The sequence below is a fragment of the Copadichromis virginalis genome, linkage group LG5 (assembly GCF_057382275.1).
Source record: "Copadichromis virginalis isolate Kocher_CV1m ecotype Utaka linkage group LG5, C_Virginalis_male_GT1.1, whole genome shotgun sequence".
NCBI lineage: Eukaryota > Metazoa > Chordata > Actinopteri > Cichliformes > Cichlidae > Copadichromis > Copadichromis virginalis.
This window is the reverse complement of record NC_140622.1, coordinates 27123240-27147589: the sequence shown is the minus strand read 5'-3', so window position 1 is coordinate 27147589 and position 24350 is coordinate 27123240. Positions and strand designations below refer to the sequence as shown.

Below are 24350 nucleotides of genomic sequence, written 5' to 3'. Positions count from 1 at the left end.
GATATGGTATGGTTAACAAATAAAAGACAACAGCACTGCATGATGATTATTTATTTTAAGGGTCTAGTTAAAAAATATAATAAATTACCTTTGCTCCTTTGTTGGATTTAAATAAAGCACTTACAATATATGTCACAGGATATACTAACACCAGCTGTATCATACATACCTCATATCACATTTGGATAAACTTTTTGAGTGGAGGCTCCTAAGCTTTGGAACAAATGACCTTTTCACATTAGAGCTGGTCAGTCTCTCAATCATTTTAAAACCTTTTTAAAAACCTATTTATTCTCACCTGCTTTCAGATTTAGTTGAGCAGAATGCCATGGTTCCTTTTTATGCAATCACAGTGGGTTTTTTGCTTGTTTTGTATTTTATATTTTTAGTTTATTACTAATTTAGTCACTGCTTGTATAACTCAACAGCACTTTGGACAACAGAGGTTATTTAAAAAGGTGCTATATAAATAAACTTTGACTTGTCATTGTGTTATGTGTTGTGTCTGTCTGCCTTGTTATATTTTTAGGCATTTTTTGCAACAACTACAAAAGGAATATAATAGGCAATGACTTTTATAGCTGAGATTTTATCACCTTTAAATCAGTAAAACTTAATTTTTAAATAAAAAAAAAAACAACTTAATTTTTCATACAGAAAGTGCAGGATTAACTCCAATGTCTGTGCACCTGCACATTTCTGCTTATTGATAAATATCAACTGTACAGTGATTTTATTCACAAATATGCCACTAGCTGTAACTAACACTATGAATACAAAGGTCTTAAGCTGAAAAATAATAGATATAAGGGGAAACAAAATGCTTAAATCAGTATTAGGGATTGGTCTTCAATATTTAATGAGGTAATGGACTTTTGACACACTAATTAACTAATGAAGTAAGCTCACTTTTCTCATCAAAGACTGGACCCTCTTGTAAAGGGATTACCTCATGTGCTCCCAAACTTTGTTCATTACACTGACTCCAGCCTGTAATCTAGTTAATTCAACTGGTATTAAGGTTCACATAGTGCAAAGGAGTCAAAAGTTACTGTCTAGTTCCTATGAGTAGAATGACCCAACAACAGCAGGAAGGGATGGAATCTTTAATGTTTGTTTAACTCAGGAAAACCTGTTTAAATCTGAAATGAATACTGAGTTTAAAGAGATCCAGCAGTGTCTGGTCATTTTCTTCACTGTGCTCTTTCCATTGAATGGCTGCGCTTGTAAATGGATTACTTGCAAATACTGTTACTGTAATTGATGAACATAATGGATGAATCTTATCTGGTTATTTAAATTGGTATTAAGATGCTGAGTGAGGCCACCAAAAAGGATTCCCAAAATTCATTAACTTATTAAACAGCACCTGACACTCATTACAAAAAAGCTCTGCCAGGAAGCGGGAAGTTACTCACTATCAGAATCAGAATCAGAATCAGAATCAGAATACTTTATTGATCCCTGGGGGAAATAATTTTTTGTTACAGTGCTCCATTTTAAACCAACATTAAGACAAGACAGACAATACGCTAACTAAGAATAGTACAATATATACATATATATACATACATACATACATAAGTCACTTATAAATAAATATTTGGAAAAGAAACATGTGTAGTTGTAGCAGCAAACAGTGTGTTAAGTGGATGCGTTGTACAGGGAGATGGCCACAGGCAGGAATGATTTCCTGTGTCGTTCAGTGGTGCTTTTCGGTAATCTCAGTCTCTCACTGAACGAGCTCCTGTGACTGACCAGCATGTCATGGAGTGGGTGGGAGGTGTTATCCAACATTGTCTTTATCTTGGACAGCATCCGCCTCTCCGACACCACCTTGAGGGAGTCCAGCTCCATCCCCACAACATTGCTGGCCTTACGGATCAGTTTATTAAGTCTGTTGGCATCTGCGACCCTCAGCCTGCTCCCCCAGCATGCAACAGCATAGAGGATCGCACTGGCCACCACAGACTCATAGAAAATCCTCAGCATTTTCTGGCAGATGTTGAAGGACCTCAGTCGCCTCAAAAAATAGAGACGACTCTGGCCCTTCCTGTAAAGTGCTGTGGTGTTTTTAGCCCAGTCCAGTTTATTGTCAATGTGTACTCCAAGGTATTTATAGTCCTCCACAATGTCAACACTGACCCCCTGGATTGAAACAGGGGTCAAGTGTTTCCTGGTCTTCCTGAAGTCCACGATCAGTTCCTTGGTCTTTGCCACGTTGAGCTGCAGATGATTCTGCTCACACCACGTGACAAAGGAGTCGACCACAGCCCGGTACTCTGTCTCATCATCCCTGCTGATGCATCCAACCACCGCAGAGTCATCAGAAAACTTCTGAAGATGGCAGGTCTCTGTGCAGTGGCTGAAGTCTGTGGTGTAGAGGGTGAAGAGGAAGGGGGAGAGGACAGTCCCCTGTGGTGCCCCTGTGTTGCTAATCACCTTGTCAGACACACACTGTGGGAGACGTACATATTGTGGTCTTCCTGTCAGGTAATCAACAATCCAGGACACCAGAGAAGCATCCACCTGCATCGCTGCTAACTTATCACCCAGGAGGGTCGGCCTGATGGTGTTGAAAGCACTGGAAAAGTCAAAAAACATGACCCTCACAGTGCTCGCCGGCTGGTCCAGATGGGTGTAGACACGATTGAGCAGGTAGATGATGGCGTCCTCTGTTCCGAGACGAGGCTGATGCAGGCTGATCAGGCCAGATAAGGATATAAGGTACAAGGAAAGAGAAAACAGCCATTAAAAAGCATCAACTGTGGCTCAGGCAACGCCCAAACTTAGCAGTATTAAAGCCAGCCCTAACGTGAACTGCAGTGTTTTGGATCACCCAGTTAATTTTCTGAGAGTTACCTGGACATAGTGGCTGTAAATAATGAACAAAATACAACCAATAAGGTAGGAAAGTTTAATGACAGATGAGAAGAAAAATTGTAGTCCTTCACTTTCGATTTAAGTTAACTTTGTTGTCAATTTTGTAATATGTGCATACACAGGGTAGAAATATAGTTTCTCCCTGGACCCACTGTGTGCAAATTTAAATATATTTTTATCTTAAAAATAAGATACAAATAAGATAAAATACAGAGCTACATAAATGTGATAAATAGATATTAAAATAAATATGAAGTATCAAAGTATTAAGAAAAATTACACAAGACATATCAAAGCCAATATATGATTACTGCTGTCTATGTATAAAAATATGAGCTGTACAAGGTATCTTAAAGATAGGTGTATTTATAAAATTTGTTAGACAGCAATTCAAATCCCCTCGTGAAAGTAGGGAGGTCAAAAAAAGAAAAACTGAAAATAAATAAATAAATAAACATTTAGACAACCTTTATGGTTAGATGTTGCTTGGCCCTAAGACAAGCATATACGGTACAGTATATGGAGAATACCATGAGTTAACTAGGAAACTATGAGGAACTCCAGAATAGACTTTTGTGCATGGAAAGATCATTAATAATATGGGTTTTTTATGTCTGAGACAGGTTGGGTTGTGCTGTAAGTGAGATGTTGATGGTTTAGAAGAAGAAATTGTTTAAATGACCTCAGAGAGATGTATAGGAGTAAAAGCAGTCCGTGGTCATGGAAAGGATGTGATACTTTTTGGCTGTCTGTCTAATTGTGTGAATGTCATCACTGCCTCAGTGTAGTGTACAGATTACTTGTGGCTTCAGACTGGTAGTGCACTCTTAGTCCATAGGTGCTTCACAGAGCTTTGCAGACTCATGTGATATAATTTGGGGTACTCACTGTTGGTTCTTTGAATTATCGCCCGCTATCATGACATACAAAGAGCTTCTATGTAGTGGCCCAAAACTGAGGGTTATAAACAATTTAAACTGTCCACTGCAGCCTTTGTCTGTGGTTCTTATGGATGCCTTTTTCATCTTTGATATATTTTCAGTATTTTTCTTGTACATTGTGAACTCTTTTCTGTTTTATTTTCTTTCCAGCAATGACCATTTGACTTTGTGCTGAACTGCATGTAAGTGCATCTCCAAATATTCTGCCTTACTGGAAAGCCAACAGTCCATCCTTGCATTGCCCAGAACTACAAAACAGAAAAACAGGTTCATAATTTGACTTCAAACAGAAGTAGTTTTGAGTAATTTGGAAGTTTTAGTTGTTATTGATATAACAACAACAACCCACAGTATTACCTGGGATTGTTGCCATTGTTTGGTAAGTAAAAGAACATCTTCAAGCAAGGTCCTATTGCTGCCTTTGCAGGAACTGGTTTACCAGTACTAGGCATAACTTATATGCATTCATAATGAGGTAATTGGCTCCTGACTTGTCTAATTAATTAAGAGCATGATCCTTATTATCCAGCAGAGCAGTCACTACATCTGACAAATAGATTAACAGTCTCAGTTTTCCAGGCCTCCAGTATGTCCAAACTATGCAGTGAAGAGTGTAGCATCAAGTGTGTCTATTACAACTTTGCTACAAGTTTGTAGTAATTCAGCCTAATATGCTGACATGGACTGCTTTAACCATCTGGAGGCCAATTTCAGGAGCCAATGTCAAATCCCAGCCAAGCAAAGAAGACAAAAATCAGAATGCAGGCTACAATATGTTGTCGTTAATCAGTATTTATAACAATTCATAGTTGCAACTCTGACCCCAGTCACATAATTGCTTTGGCCAAACTGCACCAATGCTTAACTTGGTGACAGCAAACATGTTGTAAGAGGTCAGTCATATAAATAAACACAATAATATGTGATACGATATTTCGTTAACCTAATAAAAAGATATTGCAGACTTGTCACTACTTCCTTGCTTAAAGTGACCGTCTAGCCATTAAATGAGTGACACTGTGGAATGTAATGAATGACACATTAACTTTAGCTAATTAGCGCTCACCTTTGCTGAATAAACAACAGCATTATTGACCCTTCCGTCTGTGCTCTCTCAGGTCTCTCACTCAGTCATTTGAAAGGGACTGGAATTCAAAACTGTAAATTAGCTTCTTCTAAATGATTAAAGCAGGTGAGCAGGGGTTTGACCCAACAGTGCTAACCACTGCACAACTATTTATCTCTTTGTCTTGTCTTCCTCCATTCAGCCCAACTGACAGCAGATGGCTGACCATCCCCCTTCCTTTTAAAAGGCAGTTTTTCTTTCCCACTGTCAAAGCTCTTGCTCACAGAGGAACACATGATTGTTGGGGTTTTATCTGCTTTCTTTGTATTATTGCAGGGTCTCTACCTTACAATATAAAGCACCTTGAGGCAACTGTTGTGATTTCGAGCTATATAAATGAAACAGAATTGAATTGAATTGCACCATCATGCTGCCAAATGTGTCACTAGGGCATGTGAAAAGGCCCTTTCCATTTTGACACTGGTTTCCTCAGCAATGCTTGTTCTTCCAGTGACAGAAAAAGGTGTTCTGCTGATGGGTTTAGTGTTTTGTCACCAAACGCTAGACTATGGCACACAGGCAGACACATATACCTGAAGAATGCATCTACTTTTCCTTGGATGCTTGAAATATTCAAATTTGATTTTCTGAGTACGTGGCTGCAGGTCCAGGTAGGCCTGCCTGTGCTCTGGGATGGTGGAAAGGATACCATAGCCAGATAATGAAATCACATGGTGTTGCTGACAGGGAAGTGGAATTAGCAGCTACTTAGCACTTGTTTAAGAGAAACTGCTGTGTGGTTGTCTAGCTGAATATTGGCGTCTTCAGTTTGAACTGCGTTTTTTTCCTTTTCCAACATGTGTCTTTTGCTTTTTTAAAACTTCTATCTTAACCTACACTAAACACTAAGCAGAATAAAAATGTCTGTTCTTCTTTGCTCACAATTGGTTTTAGGGTTTTTTGCACTGACATTGAATAATCCGACCTATGATCATCTTCACCAAATGGTAAACAATGGATTTCATTGACTGCTGGTCACTGGTTGAGACTTTAGAAAGACCTTCACATTAGCTTTACAATTTAAATTTAAAAAAGCAACAAAAATAATTTAAGTAAATTAAATCCACTGACCCCTGTGATTTGCAAGCAGGAATGGGGCAAAAAAAACAAAACAACAACTAGATTTTTTTTTGTCTTATATCAGTTCCAGCATTCATCAAACATTCTGATATTACTACCCATGAGTACTGAGTTGACATTTATAGTTTGCATGGGTAATACTGCAAACTTTGACACATTATCTTTAATTCATCCATTCTTTCTTTCCAAAATAAATTTAATTAGACAAAAAATATCATTGTTAATATCAAAATCCAGGAAAAACAGCACTTGTTATTTTAAGTACAGTTTTGCATAGTTTTCCTTGGCATTAGGCAGATATCTTAATCCAACATGAAGAACTTGTCACAGTTCTTTTGTGGATTTAGGCCGTCTCAGTGTCTTCGGTCTCTTTACATAATCCCATACTGAATCCATGATGTTTACCACAAAGCTCTGTAAGTGAGGGCCAGACCATCTGTTCTTCTTGTTCTTCTTATGGCTTTTTTTTTAGTGCCCATCGCTGTATGTTTGTAGTTATTAGATTTGCCATCCTGCTGAAGAATAAATTGCAGGAACTGGCAACACGTTCTCACTCCCAAAGCGTAACATTTTACGCTAGGTGACAAATCGTCAACATATTACGATTTCGGCTACCCACCACGTTCCTAAATGACAACCTCGGAAAAAACAGGAAATATGAGAACCGTCTGGACTCCATCTACACATGTTCGCTCTTTTTCTTCAAATCGCTTAGAAACACGCTATTTAACATCATTATAGTCCTGGTTAAGATCAGGAATAAGGTTATGGTTAGGGCTAGGGATAAGGTTAGGTTTAGGGCTGGAATGTCTATTACCGCGGGAGCGTCATTGCACTGGATTCCAGCCATAACCCGCCGTGTCCATAAGAACGCCGAAGGTCTCCTCCCGCGGCGTTCCTGAGCGCCGCGGGACGTGACAAAACGTCGACATGTTACGCCTCGGGAGTGAGAACTGGAAACCAGTCAGATGTTGTCTCCCTTGAGCTTAAAGGAACCCAAACATCAACATCTAAAGTAAAGGTTTAGCACAATGCAGAGCCAGATGAAGCATATATACAGGTCCCTGAATAGACTCTACTAAAGATGTTGCAGTTCATGAGCTGTGCCTTAACAAAGTGTGCTTTGTTAAAGGAGCACAGCAGGAGAAAGAGAAATGGTCTTTCCAAATTATGGGAAAAAACTCATCTTAATTGTGTTGCTGTATGCACAATAGAGCAAATGCAATTTCATTGAAACATAATTGCAATCAGCTTGAGGTTAAGGTCATGGAAACACTGACTTTAATGAAAAAATGACCACACATTTTTTTTTAACCCACAATAAAGTGCAATAAGAAGAAAGGGTAATCTAGCAATTAAGCAAATCTGTTAAAAACACATGCTTGTAAGAATATATTCCCATTGATTTCAAGCAGAGATTTTTTTTTGAGAGTAGGTGTCAGCATAGATTTTGTGTCTGATCACAGTGCACACATGTGACTCACAATCAGAGATTTACCAGACTTATCATACCCAAAACTATATAATTACACAAATTAAAATCACTTGTTTTTTCACTAACACTTTACAATACAGCCCATGACTAAGCTCAATGAGGAGAGGACTGTAAGGGTTTCGAGTCCTGTGGTGTTAATGGGAATGTGTCCCGTGAAAAGAAAGAAAGAAGAATGCACAAAGCATCTATTTATAGCATTTACAGTATGTTGGCATTGTTGGCCTTTTACAGCATGTCCTTTTTTCTTCTTCTGGTCTTTTTGTAGTGGAAAAGGAAGTGAAAGACTAGGGCAGACTAATGGGACTAATCAACACGGCGCTGCGACGTGTGGGCGTATCCATTCTATTTCCAATTTCAGGACACAGGCACAAGTTCAGCGATGATAAATCACTGAGGTTTGTGGGTCTCTGTATCAAAACACCACCTGATATAGCGGTGCAAAAAGTGCTGGTGACTTGAAAAACAGTTTATTTTTAGTTTGTTTCATTTTATAAATAAACTGCAAATATCACCTGCCAAGGTTTGCGACACTCTTGCATGTGGACAGGGTTGAGTCTGCCCACTAAGAAATTGTGTGGAAAACCTTTGTGAACACGAAGTCTGAAGCTTGGCCTATGCTAAAGTTGTGACAGAAATTTGAGACCGCCAAGAATTTCTGTCTTGTTTATGAAACGCAATGGTCTATGAGTAAAACGCTCCCAGTTTAAATGGATGAATAACAGGTAAAAGCCTACTCTCAATGACCTAGTGACCATCATTTGGTAAAAGTCATGGTTTTATTTACTAAATGCTTCCTAAGAAAATGTGGAGGAAATAGGATCGCCAAGTAACAAGTGATTATACTCAGAGATTATGGGCTGAATTCTCAGATCCTCTTAGCCCATCTTCATCATCCCCTTGGGGCTATATAACTGTGGCTGCTCAGACTCTGCTGCATTAACAGTGCTCCAAGAAGCTTAGCTGGACAACTGATCAGCAGAGATGGCTTGGGATGGAGGACTTGAGCCTAATGGCACAGAGGGCAAAAACTTCTACATCCCCTTGAACAACAAGACAGGACTCGTGAGGAGTCCTTTTGAATATCCGCAGTATTATTTGGCAGATCCATGGTTCTTCAGATTTCTTGCTTTCTATATTTTTTGCCTTGTCATTACTGGATTCCCCATCAACTTTCTGACACTGCTGGTCACCGCTCAAAACAAAAAGCTCCGACAACCTCTCAACTTTATCCTGGTTAATTTGGCAGTGGCTGGACTGATCATGGTCATATTTGGATTCACAGTCACCATTTTTTCTTGTGTCAATGGCTATTTCGCCTTGGGTCCTTTGAGCTGTGCTATTGAAGGATTCATGGCTACAGTTGGAGGTAAAGTTTTGGAATTTCAGGCAGATTTAAGAAACTGTAAAAGGTGACATGGTTTAAAGGTTCTCATCATACATCCCGCTCTCTTTCCTCTCAACAGGTCAGGTATCTCTGTGGTCTCTTGTGGTTCTTGCTGTTGAGAGATACATTGTGGTCTGTAAACCCATGGGAAGTTTCAAGTTTACAGCTACCCATGCAGGAGTGGGTTGTGCTTTTACCTGGATCATGGCTTTGGCCTGTGCTGCCCCCCCATTGTTTGGCTGGTCAAGGTACTGAGATATTTACTCAAAATTCTGTATCCTACCCATGTCTGGAATGGCAGTCAAGGGGAATGGAAGTGTCTTTTATTTTAGGCGTTTCAGTCTAATTCTAAAAAAATTTAGTTGTTCCAGATAAGATGATAATATTAAATTCCCAAAGCTTGAATTATAAAAAGCTGAAAAACATAATTCATCTTTCATTCATAAGACATCAGCTTACACATACCCAAACTTTTGTTGATTACTCGTAAATCCTCTGTTTGTGCAAAGGAAGGGCTGAAAAATAGAATAGAATAGAACAGAAGAGCCCTTTATTGTCATTGTACAAGTACAACAAAATTGTGGGTGCTCCACAAGAACTGTGCTAGAATAAAATATAATAGTAGACAGCAGGAATACATAGGATAAATATACAATCAAGAGGAACGTACAAAAAAAAAAAAAAAGAGGACAGCTAGCACAAATGGTAATATGCTAACAAAACAAACACACAAACAAACAACAATAATGATAAAATAAGAAGCAACAAAGGAGCAAAGGAAATAACAAAGGGAAGTAATAAAGGAAAACAAACTTAAAGCAGCACAACGAACTCAAAAATTTGAAGACAAGAACTAGACACTTCATAAATACAGTCTCCTGACTTAAACCTCAAGGATTGGATGGATGAGTGAAAGCATAGCAACCAGCAAGTGCAGCACATCTGTGAGAACACCTGCAGTGTTTGAATGAACTTTCCAAACTAGTCAAAAAGTCAAAAAGTCAAAAAAAAAAAACCTACATAAAAATACAGTTACTCTCTGCTTTAGTTTGAGGATAGACTGAATTTCAGTAGCATCAATCCTCCACCGGCGGTTCCTATTTTAGCTGTTATTTAAAACACTTGAGGTACATCTTGTCTCAGCTTTGATGTAATATTAACAAAATTATATTAAGAGACTGTTTCAAACCATAATGATGACAATGTTCTGGTTTGTTCAGCTTTTTTGCCCCCAATAAATAGTTTTGTTTAAATCAGTTGATTATTTGCTATTTTCTCTGGAAGTACCTCAAAAGCATGTACTGTGTACATATAATGTGTACCTCTGACTGAAGTATCGCTGTAACATTTCCAGAGAATATGCATCTTTGGGATTTAAACTGCTTCTCTTGATGAAGATTTGCTGAGTGAAATATTTCTTCCTCCTGTTCTACTTTTTGAGAACTTCTGTGGATGACACAGAGGATTTACGAACAGTCTTGGCACCAGTTTAATAAATGGTTAGCCTTTGCAAATCTCAAGGAGGCTGGCATCTCTCCCTTTGAGGTGATATCATTCACTTCAACCGGTGGATGCTAAAAACCTCTTCTTTTTTTTTTTTACCTGATGCTTCATATTCAACTAACCTTTTATGTATTCCCAGGTACATTCCTGAGGGAATTCAGGTTTCCTGTGGACCTGACTACTACACTCTGGCCCCAGGATACAACAACGAATCTTATGTCATATACATGTTCACCTGCCACTTCTGTTTCCCTGTCTTCACCATCTTCTTTACCTATGGAAGTTTAGTCCTTACAGTGAAGGCCGTAAGTGATGTTTATTTCAATTAAATGTTGTTCCTCTATATCCAGATGTTTGTTGTTGTTGTTGTTCAGAATATTAGGGCAATGTTGGAGATAATATCTAACATTGCTCTAATATTCTGAAAAAAACAAACATCCTTACCTGCTGACATTTTGGTCACATATTTGAACTGATCAGCCTTCATGACCTAAGCCATGTCATCGAATAGTTTTAGCATCAACACTGAATTCAGCACAGACATTATCTAATGATTTCTTTATCTACAGGCTGCAGCCCAACAGCAGGACTCAGCTTCTACCCAAAAAGCTGAAAAGGAAGTGACACGCATGTGCATCCTGATGGTTTTCGGCTTCCTCTTGGCCTGGACCCCATATGCTTCCTTAGCTGCATGGATCTTCATCAACAGGGGAGCTGCATTCACAGCCACAACCATGGCTATCCCTGCTTTCTTCTCAAAGAGCTCAGCATTGTTCAACCCCATCATCTACATCCTCATGAACAAACAGGTCAGTTTATTATTATGATCCTGCAAATCAGCAGTTATGGGGACAAGTAAGCAGCTACGATCTGTCCTCATGGCTGCATGCAATTATCGTGTAATGTCTTATAAACCCTATTTTTAATAGTTTTCATGGCAAATATTTATTAGATTCAGGCTCATTTATTGGATTCTTTGCTTTGGGATGATCACAAAGACCACAATGAAGTTTCCTTCATTCTTTTCTTTTTCTTCATTTTATCCCCATTGTAGTTTCGTAACTGCATGCTTTCAACAGTTGGAATGGGTGGTATGGTTGAAGATGAGACCTCAGTATCAACCAGCAAGACAGAAGTCTCCTCCGTTTCTTAAAAATACTACCTACATATCTCCAGCCATACTCCTTCCTGACTTTTCTCTCATTCCGAATGACTGTCTTGACATGGGCATGAGAAAATGGATACAAGTTCATTTTTATCTGCAGGATTTTACTGTAATTGTTCCTTACTATTGTATGTGAAAACTTGACTCTAAGTTTTTTTTTTTTTTTGATGGGATAAGAATCCCCATTGTATATTTGTGACATAAAGAGGTTTTGGTAGCTTCTGTCATGATATTCTGTTTATATTTTATAAACAAAAGCCTAGGAATAATATATTAAATGCATGCATGAAAAGATTTATTACTTGGTTGTTGCCTTTATTTGAACAGTTCCAGAATTTATCCTTAGATTTTATTTGAAACCACTGAGAGGTTTGAGAGATGCAGAAGTAGATTAGATGTTGTTTATATCTTGTAAAAAGTTCATAAAAAGTACAGGAACAATATGTTTCTGTAGGTTCTCAAGGTCATGACAGTCACTAGACAAGTTCCTAAAATGAAGGTAGCTGGATTTCTTTTTGGTTCCTGTTGACAGTTCAATTCTCATCCAAGAGCCTTCTTAAGTGTAAAAAACGACCCCCCCCCCCCAAAAAAAAACAAACAAACAAACAAAACAAAACAAAACAAAACACCCCCCCAAAAAACAACAAACAAAACAAAAACCAACCAAACAAACAAACAAACAAACAAATCAAAACAAAACAGAACAGAACAAAACAAAACAACCCCCCCCCCCCCCCCCAAAAAAAAAAAAAAAACAACAACAAAAAAGATAAAGAGTCACAGCTATTTAGCCCCTGCTGGGGTTGTCCACTAGGAGATGGCCCTCAGACTTGCTTACCGACCCTATAATCATGTAAGTGATTAGTATTAGTATTCTGAGATTTGAGAGAGTAAAGGAGACCATCTACATCCAGCCATTATTGAACAGAGGTGTTAGCCTGTAACAGCTATCAGTCATTCAGTCTTGAGAACCCTTCCCAGTTCACAATGCCCATTCACACCATTTCCCATCTATATCCTCCTCTTCTGTCTTCTGCCGACAGCAGAGGGGGCAGTCATTTTTCGTTTCAAATATTTTTATTGAGAGCAAGTATCATGATTGTAGTTTTTACAAATTGACATAACATAGCTTATGCTCCTTTTTTTCTCTAAACTAACAAGGCAAATAATTAATATGTATTAGTGACTGGGGAGCTGCATACTACTCCAATTATTCTACTGAATGTCTATGGGCCCAACCATGACGATCCAGAATTCTATAGAAAGGTCTTCAGCTTAATTCCGGATATACCCAACAGTAATTTAATAATTGGAGGTGACTTTAACCTAGTATTAGACCCATATTTGGATAAATCCTTGTCCAAAAAAATCACACCGTGTAAAAGCAGTAATTTTATTAAAACATATATGAAGAATATGAATATCTGTGATGCGTGGAGAATTTTAAATCCATCAGGCAGAGAGTATTCTTTCCACTCCCACGTACACAATAGTTATTCAAGGATTGATTATTTTTTGGTGGATGGAAAAATGCTCCCCCTAATTCGAAATGCAACCTATCATAATATTATTATCTCTGATCACTGCCCCGTTACTTGCTCCCTTGCACTTAGTAACCCCATTAAAACATATAGAAATTGGAGATTTGACCCACAATTACTGGGGGCAGTCATTTTTAACCTGGGCTTCGACCTGCCCTTTATGATGCAACCCCTCCTTATTTAGCTAGGCTTGGGAATGACAATCCGATTATTAACTCATTCACTGCCAGCCATTGGCAGTGAATGAGTTAAACCCATTGACTCATTCACTGCCATTGACGGCTATAGACGTCAATGGCAGTGAATGAGTTAAGTGATGACGTGACGACTCCTACTTCCGGGCCTAAAGTAGTCTGCATTTAATATGGCTTTTGTGTTGTTAACATGTTTAATGCTTTGTATTTTCTTCTATTTAATCTCAAAAAGCTCCTAAAAAAAGTCAGTGATCACCGTTGACCTCCCTCGGCTTTTATTACCGCTAATCATTTATTTAAGCTCAGTTTTTAAAATCTTAGGATGTAACTACAGCCCAGCCCATGCAGCAGTATATGAATGACTAACTTCGTATTGTGGATGGATTATCTCAGTTGTTCTCCTGGCTGAAGTTTGGTCCTTTTACAGCATCCTGCCATGCGATTACATTTGTTCCTGACCACCGAGAACACTCACGTTAACTTTTATCGAGTGGAAAAAAGTTAGCTTGTTTATATTATGCTAACATAGCTGTGTCACTAGCGGTCACATAGCACATCAATATATACCAGCTAGCCAAACTTCAGTAACCCTACAAACGTCACTGCTGTTTAGTTTTCTGTCTTCATTTGTGATGAGAAAGCTGTACGTTTTAATTTGTTTCCAAAACCCCGCACTCAGGACATGCTATATTGTATTTAGATGGAAGCTAGCGAGCTAACTTCCTGCTAACTTCTAACTCCATTAAATGTCATAAATTCAGTTTTCATGGATGCCTGGATGTTAAACTCAGTTGTTACACCTGGTAGAGCAGAACGCTGATAATTTTTTATTAAAGATGAAAGACTTAAGACAGTGTTTTAACTCTCAGTAATGCCACAGTGATCATTTTATATATGAACCTGCAGCAGAGTTTAGGCCCAGACACGGCTAGTAGTGACGTCAGACTGAACGATCAGATACAGCACGGTGGCACGGAGGTTAGCACTGTTGCCGCACAGCAAGAAGGTCCTGAGTTCAATTCCACCATCAGGCCGGGGTCTTTCTGTGTGGAGTTTGCATGTTCTCCCAGTGTTTGCGTGGGTTCTCTCTGGGTACTCCGGCTTCCTCCCACCGTCCAAAGACATGCAACTTGTGGGGATAGGTTAATTGGATAATCCAAATTGCCACTAGGTGTGAATGTGAGTGTGAATGGTTGTCTGTCCCTATGTGTTAGCCCTGCGACAGACTGGCGACCTGTCCAGGGTGTACCCCGCCTTTCGCCCTATGACAGCTGGAAAAGGATAAGCGAATGGATGGATGGATGTATCAAAAAAATTCAAATAAAGAGATAAATAATGAAAGAAAAATCTAAATAAATTGCACAAACATTTAAAAGCGATTAAAAAAATGCCTGATATAGCAAATATGATATAAATTAAAAGACATTAAAATGTAATTATTTTTTAAACAAATTTGTCAAATGGTTCAATAAACACTGCATTTTCAAAAAATGTGAATTTTCTGGTAATTTTTTCATCCTTCAGGTTTTAAAGGGTGAGCTAATTAATGTGTCACATTAAGTAAAGTGAGGCCCTTAGCTTCCTCATTACCCTCACAGTTATTTAATAAAATATACATAAAACATAAATATTTAATAAATTAAAATGACTACAGGATTCTCAACAAGCATTTTAATCACTGTATTCAAGTTACAGACAGATTAATATTCTCATTTATGTACAGCACTGAAACCAACACATCTAATAAACAGATTTTGCAACTGTTTAATTCATCCTAAAGATTTAATCCCTGAACTTTGTGGAAACACAAATGTTACTGATATAGTTACTGATGTTTGTCACAATAGTGCATACATGCAAACCAATCACAGACTTCTTTTTATGAATGTAATATACAGGAAGAGTAACCACACAAGATAACCATGAGGAGACTCGTGCGAATAGGAATACGAGAATGAGAATGATGTATTGCTATTCAGTGCATGCGAAGAGGAACTAACATTAAAGCAAACGGTTATGGTGAAAATGTAATTTGTAAAAATAACCTGTGAGCCACAAGGGTGACATGTCTTGGGCAGATATCCCTGTTAGGAAGCTCTGGGGTGGATGCAGAATGTGATGTAGTGATTGCCTCTGCTGGCTGTCTTCATCCTGGTGTCTCCCTGGAAGAGCTGCAGGAAGCAGCAAGAGGGAGATCTGGGCTTCTCTGCTTAGATGACTGATTCTGCAATAAACAGGAATAATGATTGCTCTTTACTGTTGGAGTTAGGAAATCCCTGATTTACTTATTTTATTATTTTTTGCTTTTTATCATATTCTGTAATTAAAATGATAAAGAAATGAAATGATAATAAAATAAATAATAATTGCTGAGACACACTACAGTACATGTTGATATAGGCGTAGTAGGACAATGGCCAAACTGTTTGTGTGAGACTTGTTTTCACTTTATAGAAAAAAGATAAAATCACATCACCCTTATCCTGGCTTCTTTTACATCTTAGAATTAGATTATAGACTTTACTGATCACTAAAATGTCATCTGCATCTAGGTACATAGACCCCATATATGCCTGCTTGGGGGCCCTTCTGGCTGTTTTAATGCTTAAATCTGATGATCACTGTTGGCTTGCCTTTAGTGTCATCAGCTTTGAAATCGGTCGGCTGAGGAGATAAGGCCAGCAGAATAAGTGATTTCCCTTTATGAGTGATTCTGTTACATTTGATTTCTTATTTTTTGGTTATCTCTCTTTATTTGTTTTCCTAATTGCAGCCTTTTGTTCTTTAATTAATTTGCTTTATTTTTTTGTAATATTTAACCTTTTTAACCTTTTATTCTATCCCTTAAGTGTTCTGTCAAAACACTTTGAAAGTTGTTTCTCTGTTTTTAAAGGGATATATCACTTAAATCAGTTTTGTCGTTTGTTAGAGTTTTTCAATTTTATACTTTTTATATGTGTTGTAGCGGCGGATGTGTAAAGCTGGCCCACATTCACGTAATGTAACGTTTGTGCTTTTGTTTTGGTAACTTCCTGTGGGACCGGAAGTGAATGTTTTAACGGTAAACGGCTTGATGTGCAGAAAGACGGAAGAAGGTGAAAAATTAATGCTAACGGAGAAAAGGGAGAGAGGGATATAGTTAAATTGTACGAAGACAAATGGTTCTAGCTACAGTCGACAGGGGAACAAGGTTTGTAATGTATAAGATTTAATTTGAGCAAGTTGAAATGCATAATATGTATTATATAGTTTAATAGATAACGGTTAGACCAGCGTAATGAGCGGTTAAGATGCTGTACATGAATAATATGGTAATTGTTTCATTTGTTTGTCTAGCTCTTACGTTGGTTCGTTGTCCGATACACGGCAAGGAACAATAAAGGTCGTTCAACAACCATCAGTTCTGGCCTTCTCAATTCGACTGGATGCTACAGTAAGAGCTTGACCGCCGCCATTTTGCTACACCACGAGGGCTCAAGGTTTAACGGCAATTCCCACAACGTCCAGCAGATGGCAGAAGCAGGTCAGAGAATAAAACGGTGAAAGGCTTAAGGAAAATAAAGTTAAAATGGAGGATTTAGAAGAAGACATTAATGAACAGTTTGCAAACAAAGAACAAATATTAAATGAGCCACAAGATAAAGCTCAAAGTGACTCCGCGATTCCAAGACGTTCAGAAAGAGCCAAGGTGCCAACCGAAAAAATGCTAACTTATCAGAAAGAAGAGATAAGTAAAAAAGAAAAAAGACTATTAACTCTTTATGAACAATGGAAAATACGAGTGCGAGAAACAAGAGAAAGATTAAAGTTGGACATTTCAGAGAAAGAAATGGCAGATCTTGCAGATGATGTAGAGCAAAGAAAAGATGAACTGCTAAAGCTGTACACTGAAATGAGAAGTCACATTGCACCTTCATCGGACATACGAAGAAAAACCGATGCATGTGAAGCAGTTACTCATGACATCGTGAAAGTCATCCTGGAAAGAATAAGCGGCGTAGATGGAGATTTTGATGGAGAATATGAAAGAAAACGTCTACGCAGACTATTAGAACATGATTATGCCCAATCCATCTATGGTTCAACTGCAGCATCGAAACGTAGCCAACTGTCTTCAGCCTCACATCTTGCTTCAAAACGAGCAGATGCAGCAGCAGAACTAGCAGCAAAGGAGGCAGAGTACAAGATTGTACAAGAGGAACAAAGACAGAAGGAAAAGATAAAGGCTCTAGAAGAGGAGCATAAGAAACAAATGGCAGTTCAAACATCAGAGTTGGAACGCCTGAAAGCCGAAAGGGAGGTGGAAGCCGCTCGCGCCAGGTTGGACGCCTACAACAGAGAGCTGTCACAACTTGATGATGCATATTCAGTTAAGATGGAAAAGGTGAACCCAGAGCACACACCCAAACACACTGTACCATCATACTCCATACCAGCACCAACAGCCCCTCCTAGTGTCAGCCAGCTTGCACAGGCGGTACAAGACAGCATAAGAATAAATAGACTCCCCGCGCCAGAACCAACGATGTTTAGTGGTGAGCCAATAAAATTTATTGAATGGAAATCCACTTTCATGTCACTTATTGAACAAACTGGCATGTCAGCAGCAGACAAACTGTACTATCTAAAAAGGTATGTAACTGGCTCAGCTCGCAAGTGCCTTGAAGGGACTTTCTTCAGAAATGATGAAGAAGCGTATAACGACGCTTGGGCAAAGTTAAACCAAAGGTACGGCCAGCCATTCGTGCTACAAAGGGCATTTAGAGAGAAGTTATCTAGTTGGCCTAAAATACAGTCGAGAGATGCCGATGGGCTAAGGAACTTTGCTGATTTTGTGAATGCATGCACACTTGCCATGCCTCATGTGAAAGGACTGCAAATACTCAATGACTGTGAAGAAAATCAGAAACTGTTGCATAAATTGCCAGACTGGATAAACACAAGATGGAACAGGCATGTAACAAAGATACTCATGGGCGGTGGTGAATTCCCCAGCTTTAGTGAATTTGCCTCCTTTCTCTCGCTTGAAGCAGAAGTAGCATGTAACCCAGTCACTTCCATACATGCACTTCGCTCCCCAGAAACAAATGATGACAAAAGAAACACAAAAGAAGTCAAAAGAAACAAGGCAAGTGTATTTAACATTAACACAACTGAAAGAGATGCAAAGACTAAAATATACAACAGTTCTTCATGCACACTGTGCCAAGAGTTGCATCCACTTATAAAGTGCCCAAACTTTCTGCAAATGACCCTGGAAATGAAAAAGAAACATGTAAAGGACAATAAACATTGTTATGGTTGTTTAAAGCAAGGTCATAGTGCTAAGGACTGCAAACGGCGCCTCACTTGTGAAACCTGCTCTAAGAGACACCCGACCTGTCTTCACGATGAGAACTACAGCATTAGTCTGCAAAGAGAAAAGCAAGCTCAAGTGAGTATAGACAACGCAACACAAGGGAACTCACCTGAAAGTGCAACAGCCATAGCGTTAAATGTCGCTAGAGCAGAACACACAGTCAGCACCTCCATGATAGTCCCAGTATGGGTCTCAACGGCTGCTAATCCACAAAGGGAAAAACTAGTCTATGCGCTACTAGACACGCAGAGCGACACTGTTTTTATAGATCAGGATGTAACACAGAAACTGCAAGCAAATGTGTGCCCTGTGAAACTCAGACTAACCACGATGATGGGTAAAAATGCAGTAGTAAGCAGCGGAAAGGTGTGTGATCTTCTAGTGAGAGGTTACAATTCAGCAACAGTGCTAAGGCTCCCAACTGCTTACACAAAGGACTACATACCTGCAAATAGAGAACACATACCAACATGTGACACGGCAAAACTGTGGAGCCATTTGTCGTCCATTGTAGATGAGATCCCACCGCTCCTCAGTTGTGAGGTGAGTCTCCTGATTGGTTATACTTGTCCCCAAGCTCTGGCGCCCAGACAAGTACTCTTAGGTAAAGACAATGAGCCATATGCCATCCAAACTGATTTAGGATGGAGCATCGTTGGCAACTCAGCGCCATGCAATGCATCAGAGACAACAAGGAGTCTCTGTCACAGAATAATTGTTAAAGAAATGCCTCCATGTACTCCCGCAGATGCAATACGTGCACTAGAAAGGGACTTTAAAGAAGACGAAATAAACGAAAAGAGGGTGTCTCAAGACGACCTTAGGTTTCTCGAGAAACTTGAACAAGGCATAACACAAACAGAAAGGGGACATTACGAAATGCCATTGCCATTTAAGGAAAGGCCACAAATGCCAGATAACAGACAACTCGCCGAGAGCAGACTCAATCAGCTCAAACGTAAACTAACGCGCGATGAAAAATACAGAAGAGACTATGTCACATATATGAATGACATCATACAAAGGGGCGACGCCGAAGAGACCGATGATAATGGACCTGAAGGCGAGACATGGTACATACCGCACCACGGCATCTATCACCCAAAGAAACCAGAACGGTTACGTGTGGTGTTCGACTGTTCAGCCAGACACAAGGGTACCTGTCTCAACGACCATTTACTAAATGGCCCCGACATGATAAACAACTTGATCGGCGTGCTCGTCCGCTTCCGACAACATCAGGTAGCGCTAATGTGCGACATTGAAAAAATGTTCCACCAATTCAAAGTCGACACGAACGATCGCGACTACCTACGCTTTCTATGGTGGAAAGGAGGAGACATGAGCAAACCACCTCAAGCTTATCGAATGACCGTACATCTCTTTGGTGCTGTTTCATCACCTGGTTGTGCAAATTACGGATTTAAACGTTTAGCCAAAGAGAACAGCTCCAAGTACCCCGTAGCGGCACAGTTTATAACCAGAGACTTCTATGTCGATGATGGGGTAACAAGCGTTGAGACCGTGAAAGACGCTGCACAACTCACAAGAGAAGCACGTGAGCTATGTGCGAAAGGTGGGCTAAGGTTACATAAGTTTGTGTCTAACAACAGTGTTGCACTCAAAGACATTCCTGCTTCAGAACATGCAACAGACAGAAAAACAAGGGACTTGACATTCAGCGAATCACAAACAGAAAGAGCACTCGGGATGTATTGGAACATAGAAAAGGATTGTTTTACATTCAACAAAGCTGTAAAGGATCAACCCCCAACCAGACGCAGCATCTTGTCCACAGTCGCAGCAATATTCGACCCGTTGGGTTTCATTGCTCCGTACGTTCTTAACGGCAAAAGAATCCTGCAGGAAATGTGCCGCCAAGGTACAGACTGGGACGATCCACTTCCTGAACATCTCAACCCGCAATGGCAGTGCTGGAAAGAAGATCTACACAACCTGAAAAGGTTGCAGATAAACAGATGTTATGTTCCTACATCGTTTGGAGATGTGGTAAAAAGAGAATTGCACCACTTTTCTGATGCAAGTACGACAGGATATGGACAATGCACTTACCTAAGACTGATAAACAAAAACAAAGAGGTACACTGTAGTTTTGTAATGGGCAAAGCTCGAGTCTCTCCAACAAAGGTTACCACAATTCCGAGGCTGGAGTTGACTGCAGCTGCAGTATCAATCACAGTAAGCAGCATGCTAAAGGAAGAGTTACCCTATGACAATGTGGAAGAGTTCTTTTGGACAGATTCAAAGGTCACGCTGGGGTACATTAGCAATGAAGCAAGACGCTTCCACACATTCGTTGCCAATAGAGTGCAAAAAATACGTAACAATACCGCACCACAGCAATGGTTCTATGTACCAACGGGTGAAAACCCTGCTGACATAGCTTCAAGGGGCACATCAGTAGCAGAGCTGCTATCATCAAACTGGCTCACAGGCCCTCAGTTCTTATGGGAAAGGAAGTTAAATCTTCCAACTAAAGAGTCTATTGAACTTTTGGTGGGAGATCCAGAGGTGAGAAAAGTGCAAACACTCAACAGCCAAACTACAGAACACAGGAGTCTCTGTGACCGTCTCACAAGGTTCTCATCCTGGTCACATGCTGTCAGTGCCATAGCACGTCTCAAGCGGTTCCTACTCAGAGACAAATCAAAGTCACTCAGCACTGTAACTGAAAGACAAAACGCTGAAATGGTGATTATCAAAAACCTACAAGGACTAACATTTTCAGATGAGATAAAGACATTAAGCAAAGGAAAGGCACTACATGAGAGCAACAAAATTTACAAGTTGGATCCTTTCTTGGACGAAGACAATGTGCTCAAGGTGGGAGGAAGGCTACAACACTCATCGCTTCCTAACACATTCAAACATCCAACTGTCATTCCAAGAGACCATCATACTACAAAACTCATAATCGCTCACTGTCACGAAAGAATAAATCATCAAAGAAAGAGCTTCACAATGAACGAAATACGGTCCAGCGGTTATTGGATTCCCAAGCTAAGTCAAACAGTATCAGACTACATCCGTCAGTGTGTGACATGTCGGAGACTAAGGAGAGCTGTGGAAGGACAAAAAATGAAAGATCTCCCCACAGAAAGAGTCGAGCATTCTCCGCCTTTCACATACTGTGGTATGGATGTTTTCGGCCCGTTCCTAACCAAACAAGCAAGAAAAGAAAACAAAAGGTACGCTCTCCTTTTCACTTGTTTCTATTTACGAGCAGTACACGTAGAAATGTTAGAAGACCTGACTACGGACGCTTTCATTAATGGACTAAGGTGCTTTATAGCTCTGAGAGGCTCTGTCAGACAAATAAAATGTGATCGAGGTACTAACTTTGTAGGTGCCAAAAATGAACTGTGTGCAGCACTGAATGAAATAGACACTGAAAAACTGACAATCTTTCTATCTGAGAAACAATGTGAATTCGTGTTTAACACACCCCATGCTAGCCACGCAGGTGGAGTATGGGAACGACAAATTCGGACTGTGAGAAACGTCCTCAACGCCACACTCGCTCTCGCAAAGAGACGACTCACCGATTCATCGCTCAGAACCTTTCTCTATGAAGCAGCTGCAATAGTAAACAGCCGCCCATTGACGACAGACAATCTCAATGATCCAAACAGTTTGAAACCAATAACTCCAAATCATCTCCTAACTATGAAGACCACAACAGCCTTGCCTCCTCCAGGACAGTTTGTTAAAGAGGATCTGTACGCCCGGAAGCAATGGCGTCAGGTGCAATACCTAACGGAGCAATTTTGGAGCAGATGGAAGGGAGAATATCTGCACAACATCAGGGTCCGGCAGAGATGGCATGTTGTTAAAAGGAATATGCAAGTAGGTGACATAGTGATGGACAAGGAAGAAATACTGCCACGATCCCAATGGAGACTTGGTAGGGTTGTGGACACCATAACAGACGAAGATGGACTTGTGAGAAAGGTCAAAGTAACCTTTGCAGACAGAAACCTTAGTAAAAAGGGTGAACGTTTGCATAAGATGTCTACAGTGGAACGCCCAGTTCATAAGTTGGTTCTACTGCTGGAAAGTTGTGAAAAACAAGATGCACTAAGCAGTTAAAATGCGATGAGAATTTGTTGTTGCATATACAAAGGTATTATCATTGTTAAGTTACCTGTTTAGAAATTATTTGTGTTTTATTTGTTTGTAACAGCAAATAATTTGGTGGGAGTGTAGCGGCGGATGTGTAAAGCTGGCCCACATTCACGTAATGTAACGTTTGTGCTTTTGTTTTGGTAACTTCCTGTGGGACCGGAAGTGAATGTTTTAACGGTAAACGGCTTGATGTGCAGAAAGACGGAAGAAGGTGAAAAATTAATGCTAACGGAGAAAAGGGAGAGAGGGATATAGTTAAATTGTACGAAGACAAATGGTTCTAGCTACAGTCGACAGGGGAACAAGGTTTGTAATGTATAAGATTTAATTTGAGCAAGTTGAAATGCATAATATGTATTATATAGTTTAATAGATAACGGTTAGACCAGCGTAATGAGCGGTTAAGATGCTGTACATGAATAATATGGTAATTGTTTCATTTGTTTGTCTAGCTCTTACGTTGGTTCGTTGTCCGATACACGGCAAGGAACAATAAAGGTCCCTTGTGATGTCCTCCCGATTTGCATACAATGTGAGCCATCAGGGGTCAAAAGTGTCCCCACTTCATTTGACTGTTTTTTAAAGTAAAAAGTATAAATTGTCAATCAATTCAGTGTTACACCTTAGTTTTACTTAAGACCAACACATTAACACAAAATTTACTCAACATTTTACATTTTAGGGCCACCAGACCTTCTTTACAAAAAATAAACCCTGTTTTTTTAGCGAAAACAAATTGAGAAAATTAAATATTTAATTGTTTAGATAATTTTGACTATCTGAATAACTAGAGAGTGCTGTATGTTGAACTTTAGTGAGAATTTTTTTTTTGAACCATTTAAATTTTTTTAATGGCAGCAAATAATCACACTGGTGGTCCTCAGGGGTCAAAAATGTCCCCACTTCATTTGACTGTTTTTTTAAAGTATAAAGTATAAATTGTCAATCAATTCAGTGTTACACCTTAGTTTTACTTAAGACCAACACATTAACACATAATTTACCCAACATTTTACATTTTAGGGCCACCAGACCTTGTTTACAAAAAATACACCCTGTTTTTTAGCGAAAATAAAACAAGAAAATTAAATATTTAATTAAATTAAATATTAAAAAAATTTTTTTTTTTTTAAAATTCTCACTAAAGTTCAACATACAGAGTGCTGTATGTTGAACTTTAGTGAGAATTCTTTTTTTGAACCATTTATAAATTTTAAATGGCAGCACATAATCACACCTGTGGTCCTCAGGGCTCAAAAATGACCCCGTTTGCTTTGAAGCAACAAGTATAAAATATCATCCATCTCTGTGTTTCAAGGTTTTATTCAACTTTATTCCAACTCATTGCCTGACAGTTTTCTATATTTTGGCATGGTAGGAGGGCATGAGTCTGAGTGAAGGCAAACTTTCATGAGGACAAAGGCGTGTCCATATTTGACCCAAGTGCAGGAGGAAGCTCAGGTTTATTCCTCTGCACTGGTCCCATCATGGACAGCATTCTTTCTGCAGTTGCAGGCCAAGGGGCATATACAG

The 24350-nt window shown here is 39.4% G+C and overlaps 2 protein-coding genes across 3 annotated transcripts; both read left to right on the top strand.

The window, feature by feature from the left end:
* The first annotated feature begins 8506 nt into the window (after positions 1-8506).
* Positions 8507-11831, top strand: LOC146709909 (green-sensitive opsin). Its single transcript, XM_085457122.1, has 5 exons — positions 8507-8891; positions 8989-9157; positions 10552-10717; positions 10982-11221; positions 11467-11831. The coding sequence occupies exons 1-5, from the start codon at positions 8507-8509 to the stop codon at positions 11563-11565; spliced, it is 1059 nt and encodes a 352-aa protein (XP_085313248.1). The 3' UTR covers positions 11566-11831.
* A 4446-nt stretch (positions 11832-16277) lies between these two features.
* On the top strand, positions 16278-23316 carry LOC146709908 (uncharacterized). Of its 2 annotated transcripts, XR_014920499.1 has the most exons (3): positions 16278-16502; positions 16649-23123; positions 23270-23316. XR_014920499.1 is itself a non-coding variant. In XM_085457121.1 (2 exons), exon 2 carries the CDS (start codon positions 16881-16883, stop codon positions 22779-22781), a length of 5901 nt encoding a protein of 1966 aa, XP_085313247.1. In that variant the 5' UTR covers positions 16278-16502; positions 16649-16880; the 3' UTR covers positions 22782-23309. The 2 variants fall into 2 exon arrangements, 1 of the variants encoding a protein (XP_085313247.1); XM_085457121.1 differs by having other exon boundaries at positions 16649-23309.
* Positions 23317-24350: the final 1034 nt, after the last annotated feature.

Coding starts and splice junctions, on each gene's coding strand:
- LOC146709909 (XM_085457122.1), top strand. CDS start 8,507: ATGGCTTGGGATGGAGGACTTGAGCCTAATGGCACAGAGGGCAAAAAC. Junction 9,158..10,551: donor CCATTGTTTGGCTGGTCAAG/GTACTGAGATAT, acceptor ATGTATTCCCAG/GTACATTCCTGAGGGAATTC. Junction 10,718..10,981: donor TAGTCCTTACAGTGAAGGCC/GTAAGTGATGTT, acceptor CTTTATCTACAG/GCTGCAGCCCAACAGCAGGA.
- LOC146709908 (XM_085457121.1), top strand. CDS start 16,881: ATGGAGGATTTAGAAGAAGACATTAATGAACAGTTTGCAAACAAAGAA.